General features: G+C 55.2%; 1 protein-coding gene across 8 annotated transcripts in view; it reads left to right on the forward strand.

The window, feature by feature from the left end:
• Positions 1–9,629, forward strand: part of ARSG (arylsulfatase G) — a 98,126-nt gene that overhangs the window by 87,359 nt on the left and 1,138 nt on the right. For 7 of the 8 annotated variants that reach the window (XM_059670089.1, XM_059670088.1, XM_059670086.1 and 4 more), the window contains one exon: positions 4,260–4,350. In XM_059670089.1, coding sequence (XP_059526072.1) covers positions 4,260–4,350 — 91 coding nt within the window. Of the gene's footprint in view, positions 1–4,259; positions 4,351–9,103; positions 9,484–9,629 lie in introns of all 8 variants that reach the window. The other variant, XR_009449231.1, reaches the window with a different exon arrangement.

Genomic DNA, 9,629 nt, shown 5'->3' on the forward strand with positions numbered 1-9,629 from the left:
CCCCGCCCGGTTCTTCGGGGTGGGCCTGCCGCCTCACCCCAAACAGAGCCATCCCAGGGGAGGCAGGCAAGCGGCAGGCCGCCCGGATCCAGCCCAAGAAACCCTGGGGGCGACTCCTCTGGGATGAACCTCTCTCCTCCCTTCCTCCGCTTCCCTATAATCAGCCCGAGTGTCAGTCGGATTTAAGTCTAACCGTTTGGCCGAGGTGGGTGCACGGGTGCACATTGCAGGTCAGGGACAGGCCCTGGCTCCTGGAGGCCCAGCGTGAGGCTCTGCAGCTGCCACACTAGCTCAAGGCTCTAAGACCCAGCACCCAGTGTTCTCTCTCTCTCAATATATTTATTGATTTTAGAGAGGAAGGGAGAGGGCGGGAGAGATAAGAAACATCAATGTTGAGAGAGAATCATCAATCGGCTGCCTCCTGCATGTGCCCTTGACCAGAATCAAACCTGGGACCCTTCAGTCCACAGGCCGACGCTCTATCCACTGAGCCACACCAGCCAGGGCCTAGTGTCCTCTCCTCAGATGCTCTGAGGCACAACCAGGAAATGCTGGGCCTGATGGCCTGTCCCTGTCATTTCCCAGTTTTCCTTTTGCCAAAAGGGGAAGAGGAAGTGGGAGGAGGGAGGAGGATGGAGGGACCGGAACCCCCTTTGCGAGGCTCTGTGAGCACAGGGCTTCTCAGTTAGAGGCCGCACATCAAAGCGTCTATTTATAGCTAGGCCTTTACCGAGGGCCACATGGAAGTGACTCAGATGCCGCTCAAATGTGCTGTGGCAGCTCCTGCAGCTGCCCTTCCCCATGCGGCCCCAGCAAGCCCCACACTGGGCCTGGGTGGGCTGTCAGTGCTTCTGTGAACACTCACTGGTGTCTGGGTGTTGTCAGATGATGCCTGGCAGTACTCTCCCCGCCCCGCACCCCTCGAGAAGCACCGCTTCTCTCGGGAACATCCTCCCCTCTGGAGCCGCAGGCGCTCCCAGGCCGCGCCCTGCTCCTGAGCAGCGAGAGGCAGGAAGGCAGGAGTCGCAGGAGGTGACCCTGGGGGGCCGATCCAGGACATCAGGGAGATGCTCCTGAGCGTGCGTCACCATGGCAACTGACAGAGTCATCGAGTCACCAGGAAGTGCTTCAAGGACTGTGGTCTCCCTGCTGTGGTCAGGGCCTGTGGAGCCAGCTCCTTCGCACTCACTTCCGTCCGCAGAGGGGAGAACACTCGCTGTCTTTCTCAAGCCGGCAGGCTCAGCCTCGAGGACCAGAGACAAACCACAGCGCCGACTGGGCTTTCCTGGGAACGTCCATGTGGCTACGCAGCTCCGTCGGGCGCATCTGCTCCCTGACCACACCCCGGGGCCCCGTGGACATCCCCGCCAGGTGCTGCTTGCCAGCGCTGCTGCTGTCGTCGGCACGAGCGAAAGCACATGGGCACACACCTGTGGCCACCCGCCTCTCCGGGCCCTGGGTCTCGGCTGCATTAGTGAGGACCTTCGTTGGGGGCCGCATAGGGAGTTGTTGGCCCTGCTCCGAATTTGGCCTTGGACTTCTCTGGCCAGCTACTAATGAGACTACGCTAAACCATCTCTAATTTGCTGAAGGGAGGCCAGGGGGTAAAACGATGAGTGATTATATAGGTATACATGTGTGTACATGCATGTGCATGCATGCATGTACACGCATGTCATGTGTGTCTTAAAATAAGCACCATTTGATTGTGTCCACCGATAGATATGTCTTGGGCTTACCACGACCCTAACATGGGCTGGTTTAGAAGAAAAACACTCCGGTTTCGGGAAGCTCCCAGGAGCTCCCAGTCATCTCAGCACAGCATGAAAATGCATCTCCGCGACGGGTTCCTCCCTGTTTTGCAAATGAAGTGGCCGAGAGCCGCTTACATTCTGGCACCCCCTCCAGGTCCTTCGCTGAGAGGTGTAGAGGCAGGTGAATGGGCGATTGGGTTTCCTACTAAACGGGCTTCTCGCGGCAGCTGGGGGCGGCCTGTGACGTGATGCTCAAAAAACCAAAGGCAGCGGCCGCCATGCTGCACATTCTTGCATTTGCTGAGCCTCCTGCCTCTGGTCTTGATACGTCCGTCCGTGTCTGGGCAGAGAGGGCAGCTCCAAGGAGGGAGACGGGGGAGAGCCAGGCAGGGGAGGGGGCACAGCCTGGCACCAAACCCCCACTTTGTACACACCCGTCACTTCTCTTCGGGAGGCCCCTCGCGGTGAAGGGCGCCATCCCGAGTGGCTGGCGTAGGGCTGTGCACCCCCATCCTGTGGGATCGGAGGGCCTCCTGGGGGTGCGGCAGAGGCACCGGCCTTCAGGATGGAAGACGAGGCGGTGCTCGCGTGCTTAGACACGGAACAGAATAAAGCGAAGCCAGCAGGTGGGACAGGCACCCGCGAGGGTGCAGCGGGCTTTCGGGGGTGGGGGGGTGGGGGGGGTCACCTTTGACGTTTGGACCGGGCGCCCTCCGAGAGAGAACATCGTCCTTCCGCTGTGATTCATGGCTCGGTTTGCCAGCCTCCTTCCTGTGTTGATAGAAACAAGAATATAATCAGTCGGCTCCAGGGGGAGAGGGGGGAGGCAGAGACAAGCTCTCGAAATCCAGCCAGGTTTCTGAGAGTGAGCCGCCCCCCAAGTCAGCGTCCTCTGGAGTTGTGGAGGTTGCCTCTGGTAACGTCGCACAAACATCCCGGCCCACTCCGTGGCGTTTCTGCGACCGAGACGCAGCGCCCGTCCGTGATTGGGACCAGCGGACTCGACTCCCATCTTCTGGCTGTCGGCGCGCATCATCGATCAGTCGACAGAAGGTTTTCCAAGCCTCCCGCTTCCTGCCTTCCCCGGGAGGAAACCACAGCCTCCTGCGGCGAGAGGCTTGGCGTCCTGCGGGCCTGGAAGGAGCGAGGGTTTTGAGTTACGACTTCTTTTCCTGTTTGGAAGGAGCCCGCTGTCATCACGCTGCCTGGGGAACCGCAGAGGTTGTCACGAGAGCGTGGCACGGAAGAGGCAGGTGTGGGAGGAGCCCCGCCCTTGGCATCCTTCCGGAGCGGGAAACTTGGGGGACAGCTGTTTACAGCTCCAACAGATGGTTCTGATTTTTTTTTTTTTAGCCCCATGGAAACTTTGAATCACGTAAGCGCCTTCCCAGTGATGTATATTGGTCATGATTCATCCCAGGGCGGTCTCCCACTTCCAGCCCAAACCCACCAGCCTACCAAGGACGCTGGCCACTGACTTCCCACCGAACCCTGCCCTGGGGATCCCTGACTGAGGTGTTTCCAGGCCGTAGGGGTTCTTTCATCTGGGACCAGCAGAGGAAGGGGCCCTCAGTCGGGTGGAGTAGGATTGAGGCTCCATTCAGAGGGCAGGGGGTGCCCATTCCTGGAGGAATCACTGAGAGGGTCTCTTAGGGTGCCTCCCGGGGCCGCACCGGCTCAGGCGACAGTGAAGAGATCGCCCGGCTGCTGGAGACGCTGTTGTGCAGGAACCTGAGGGTCACCTGCGCCGGAGGCCCCGCGGGTCCTTGTGAAGCGTGCAGGTCCCCAGGCCCGTCTGCACCTGGGGGGTGGAGCCGGGCAGGGCCAGCCTCCGGGCACGCGAGCTGTGCACGCACACGGGGACCCCTCACTCAGAAGGACCCTGTGCTCGGTTTAGCGTGCACTTGCTGTGGTCGTCTTGAAATTCTCAATTTTTTGGACAAGGTTCCTTTCATGTTCACTTTGCTGGGGACCCTGCAGCTGGTGCTGGGCTAGGAGTCTGGCCAGAGCTGTGACCCACTCCCATTGGCCACAGAGGCGCCCAGGACGGGGCTGGTGTGGACTTCGGGCCGGTGTCTGTCAGTGTTTGAGGCAGGATGGGGAAACGGGGGGGCAAGGAAAGTGCGGGGGAAGGAGGGACTCGCTAGCTTCCCAGGGAGCCTCTAGCCTGGTTTTCTTCCTTTTCTTTTTAAATATATTTTTTATTGTTGATAGTGTTACAGATCTCTCCTATTCCCCTCCCCTTTGATCCCCCTCCTTCCAGCCCCCCTCCCACTACCCTCTTGCCCATGTCTGTGGGCCATGCATATAGGTATATCTTGAGAAAGACAAGTATCACAGGATCTCACTTATTTGTGGAATCTAATGAACGAAATGAATTAACCAACAAAATAAGATCTGAAGCAGGGAGGCATGGAACAGACTAATGTATCTCGATGTGGGGTTGGGGGGACGAGAAGAGAGAGCCTCGTTTTCTCATGAGTGAGCCCCGCCTCCCTTCTGCAGGTGCTGTTTCACCCCAACAGTGGGGCAGCGGGAGAGTACGGAGCCCTGCAGACTGTCCGCCTGGAGCGTTACAAGGCCTTCTACGTCACTGGTGAGTTAGGGAGGTGCCCGCCCCCCCGCAGGCCTGGAGGGTGGCCCTGGCCCCTGCCCCGGCCCCGGCCCCGTGGGGACTCAATCAGGCCTGCAGGAATGAGTGTGGGGGGCCCTCCTTTGGGAAGCGCTTTCACCCCCATCCCCCCAACCCTCCCATCCAAAGCCTGGGCCCAGCAGAGGTCCCAGCACGCAAGGGCCCAGCACAGGCACTCTGCACCCATCACACGCAGCGAGCAAGGTCTTTCTGCTGTTACATTCCCAGCAAGCTCGGAGCTGTTCGGCACAGTGCATAGCGCTTTTCACTTGAAGGCCATTTCATTTGCTAACAAACACCACCGCGTCCATTGGAGAGCGAATTGGCTTTATTAAGTGGTTCATGAGCTGGGCAGCAGCCCATCTAACAAATAGAGGGCACTCTGGGGGGAGGGGGGTACCGGAGGGAAGGTTTTACAGGCAGAAGGGTGTGGCGGAGGCGTTATTAGAAAAAGATAAGGAAGGATTGCTTTGGGGACAGTCGTCTTTTTGGGGAAGGAAGGAATAGCGGGGTGAGGTGGGGGTGGGGTTATCCTGCAGATTAGCTCACTGGTATTGATCAAGACATTCCCGACTGATTGGTTTAAAATCCCGCTCCCGGGAGGTGGCTGAGGCTGCCGTGAGTGAGGTTAGAGTTTGGGGTTGGTGCTGTGGCTTCGCACCAGGGACTCACCTTACCCTGTGGTCCTTTCTGTTCCGTTTCACACATCACACTGTTACGCTTTAGATGCGAGTTGGGGTGGATATTACATGGAAGCTTGGAGATACTTGACAGTGAAATTTACTTGACTAGAGACTTGCAGAAAATAGAGTTTGGAGGTCGGTTTAGCAAACCGACAGACGTCCGGGTGGCCATCTTCAGTGGGTGCTTTAGAAACGTGACCCTGGATTAGGATGCTTCTCAGAACCTCCCAAGGGCTTGTTGCTGCCAATTGCATTCAGACGCCTGCCTCCTGGGTCCCTCTCCCTTCCTATCTTCTCCGAGGGCCACGGCCTCCATATTCAATTCAACTTTTAAGGCCTCAAACCAAATACCACCTCGATCATAAAACTCCCTCCCCCCTGAGCAGCTGACTCAGTGGTTCAGTGTCCACCTATGAACCAGGAGGTCACGGTTTGATTCCCGGTCAGAGCACATGCCCAGGTTGCGGGCTCCATGCCTGGTGTGGGGCGTGCAGGAGGCAGCTGATCAAGAGAGACCGCTCTCTTCCTCTCTGAAATCAATAAGAATAAAACTTTCTCCCATCTTCCTAGCAGCATAGGATCTGGAGAAATCTGATATTTATCACATTCTGCTGCATGTCGAACAGACTCAGGAAGAGACCGCAGACTTTGTTAGCAATCAATGGTAGAGACTTATTTCCTTAAGGGTCTCAGAGTTGGCAAACTGGGGACACAGCGAGGCAAAAACCCAGACGTGTTCCCAAGAAGAAAGAAAAGTTAAGAGTTCTTATAGTGAAAACTACATTCGTGAGAATTAGCAGTCCTGCCTTCTGAGGATTCGTCCAAGACGGTTGTCAGTAAGATGTCCGGTGGAGACAGGCGTGAGTCCTTCAGGGGCAGCCAGGGGGTTGTCTGGGGCCCGGTCTATGTGTCCAGATGCACAGCCCGGCATTGAGGCAGGACTGGAAAGTTCAAAACATTCACATGCCTGGGCTCCTTGCAACAAGAACGTACCTGTTCTTCATGCTCAGGCTTCGTAATGTTAATGTTAGCAGCTTGGTTCACGTGGCTCCATTTTATACATTCCCCCTTTTCACGCTTTTCTCACCTATATGCCAGTCATTTAGGTGCATGCTCTATTTCCCTTGCTAGTTTTTGTTTTGTTTTCAGAGAGAGGGAGAGAGAGAGAGAAACATCAATGAGGGAGAAACATCCATAGGCCTCCGCCTTCTTGCACGCCCCCTGCTGGGGATCGAGCCCACAAGCCAGGCATGTGCTCTGACCAGGAATCCGACTGGCAACCTCCTGGTGCCTGGGTCAATGCTCAACCCCTGAGCCAGACCAGCCAGGCTTCCCTGACTAGTTTCAAGCTCTCTGAGCTCAGAGCTCCGTAAGCCCTTACATTTTTGTTATCTTGATGTGCGTGGACAGTGTCTTGCATCTAGAAGGAACATTAACTTTTTTTTTTTAATGAATGAAAGACAAAACAAAACAAAAAACCCTAACCCCACCAAAATCTGGGACCTGCTGCAGATTCCAATTTGGTTCAGTTAATTTATGTTGGAACTTGCCAAAGAATTATATAAAACAGAACAAAAAAATGACTTTCCCGGAGTGTCGATAACAGACCCCGGAGAGAACGCGGCATGAAAACAAGTTCTGTGAGTTCATCGCTTGGAGGATATTAAAAATGCCACAGCCGTCTTTGATCCTCCAAACGCTGAAATGCAAACCAGTCGGATGACTGTCACGCTCCCAGATGGAACGTGTCTAGATCGCAGCCCTTACATTACAGTATCTAAGAGGCACGGCTTCCCCAGGCCGAGTTAATTTCAGAAGGGAGAGCCCTGCCAGGAAGCCCTCGGCACCACACTGCTGGAATCACAAGTGTGACCGTGAAGTCACAGGGCTGTTTCCAGTGATCCCAGTCAGACAGGCGTGATGACACCCAGGGGACGTCTGTTCTGAGGAGTCACCAACTCCCCGCGGGGTGGGGGCGGGGACCACCGACAGCTCAGCGGATGGGCTGAAATGGGCTAGGATGGAACAGGGACATGCTCGGATGCCTCCCCCTGGCCCCTGGGAAGTCTGCCTCCCACTCACTCACAGCTGGTCTGGGGTCCGTTCCTGGAGGAAGATGTGTGTCCTTCTATGACGAGGGTGTGAGTTTACGGTCGTGAACTAGGAGTGGCCTGAAAAGACGACCGGTCTGTTCTGCTCTGGGGGAGTTCCCTTCATTCATCTGCATCTCCCACTTGGGGGCATCGTTCGCCTGTGACGTCGCTTCTCCGACAGCTCCCAGAAAGGCTGCGGCTATTTCAGTTGGTTCAGCCTTTCACTGGTTCGGATGGAGTGATGGTCTTTCAGCTCCTGACACACTGGGCTAGAAACGGAAGTTTCCTGCATAGTCGCTGGTCGCTGTGGATGCCGGACCGTAGAGATTCTGACTTCTGGTGTTTGAGGAGTGTGGGTCTTTCTGTTCCCTTAAACGTGTGGAGGTTGGTTTTCCACGTCGCAGATTTGGTCCTTCATCTTAGGTGAATGCCTCGGTCCTGGGCCGCGGTCTTTAATCCTAGCACCAACCCTTTGGGACTTCAGTGCGAAAAACGAAATGTTTCTGAGGCCTTTCTAATAGCGTCCACAGTCTGAGCCCGTCTCCCCCATGTGGCCGCATAGAAACGCCCGCTGAGCTCTGTCCGCCCGTAGCTGCTGCTGGAGCCCGTGTCCCCTATGCCCGCAGGTCAGGGCTCAGCCAGGACTCTGAGGCTTCCCCTCGCTAGCTCCCTCTTACCCAGGATTTTGCTCAGCCGCTGTCGTCTCAGGGACCACAGGGACCACAGCTTTCTCCTCGGGTGAGCTGCTCGGAGCCACACAGCCTGGGGACGATGAGTCTTCCCAGGGGAAATCGTTTAAACACAGACCCAACCCAGTGTGGCTTCCTTCTCGCAAAGATCGAGTCCCGTTAGGTTTCTACTTTTGCATTGGTTAATTTCTAGTGCCCTCGGCGTGTGTTTTTATTTATTTTCTTCTTCTTTCCCCTCTTTTTTTCCCCCAGGATTTTTTTTTAATACGTTGCCTAGAATGCATAGTTGTTATCTATAGGAAGGTTATTTATATGCAAGCGATCCCACTATTCCCTTAATGGGAAGTCTTTAATTTTTTGTTGCTGTTGTTAATCCTCACCCGAGGACATTTTTCCATTGATTTTTTAGAGAGAGTGGAAGAGAGGGGGAGAGACAGAGAGAGAGAGAAACATCAATGTGAGAGAAACACATTGATTGGTTGCCTTCCACACCCCCGACCAGTCCAGGGCTGGGGATCGAGCCTGCAACCCATGTAGGTGTCCTTGACTGGAGTCGAACCTGGGACCCTTCAGTTCTTGGGCTGATGCTCTATCCACTGAGCCAAATCGGCTAAAGCAAAAATCTTTCATTCTCATAAGAGGAGCCCATCCCAGCCTTCACGTGATTGATGGCCAAACCTCACATGACCCCTCTTCATTGTTGATTCAACCCCAAACTCCAGGCAAAGGCACTGACTCTCTTTCTCAGCTGAACAACCTGAATCTGAGTCACAGGAGGAAAACCATTTAGGTCGGTTCCCTCCAGGCCACGCCACCGACTCATTCTTGTCACTCGGAGATTTCTGATGTCAGCCCTCTCCACAGGGGACTAGGATGGAAGCCGGTGCTCAGGTAGCCCGGCTCTGGCCCCTGGGGGTCTGCCTTCACTGACTGGCACCTCGGTGTGAGCTCTCACCTGGGTAATAAAGGGGGTGAGGAGAGGTCATCGGCTGGGCCATCCTAACCACCAGCTGTGCTTTCCGTCAGCGTGTATGAGGAGCCGTGGAAAAAGCTCTCTCACACGTCAACGCCAGAGCAGCTCTGCTTCCCCGAGCAATTGGATTTCAGTTTCTGACTTAGTCACGCTTGGCCGCTGAGAAGCTCCCAGTCGAAGGAGGTCTCTAGGAACTAACTCCCGTTGTTTCCTTCCGAGGGCCATCCTTGGCCTGCATTCCTTTGGTTCATCCAATTGTATTCTATTCATTTTTGTCAGATACCTTAACTGCTTACTTGCATGGAAAAGGCAAACAAAACAAAAAAAGTCATCTGAATCATTCACAACCAAGGATGCTGCCATGGCCCCAGGCACCTGGCCCTCCTCTTTGGGACTGCCTCCACAGCCTGACGGATGCATACCGCAACCTCCACTTCAGCCTGAAGTGGCAGGAGTCACCTTGTCTGCCTGCCTGATGCTTGAAATTGAATACGTTTGCTATCCAAGAAATCTATTTTAAAACAAATTTTACTCCCAGAGGGCAGAGATGAAAGACATTTGAACGCATGTTCTACTGGCTCTGAAGGCAAGTCCAAGGAGAAGTTCCGGATTATTCCGGACAGCAGGAGCATCATGGGACAAGCACGCAGATTCTCAAGGTCATTTCTTGGACAGGGAGGGCAGTCATTTGAACAGTCAGGTGCTGGTGTGTTTGAGTTCATTTACAATCAGTCACGGGTCTCCCCTCTGACGACACGGGCTGGAGTTGGGTTTGACGGGGCCCTTGTTGTCCCCCTCTCTCTAG

The sequence above is a fragment of the Myotis daubentonii genome, chromosome 16, assembly GCF_963259705.1.
Source record: "Myotis daubentonii chromosome 16, mMyoDau2.1, whole genome shotgun sequence".
NCBI classification, from domain to species: Eukaryota; Metazoa; Chordata; class Mammalia; order Chiroptera; family Vespertilionidae; genus Myotis; species Myotis daubentonii.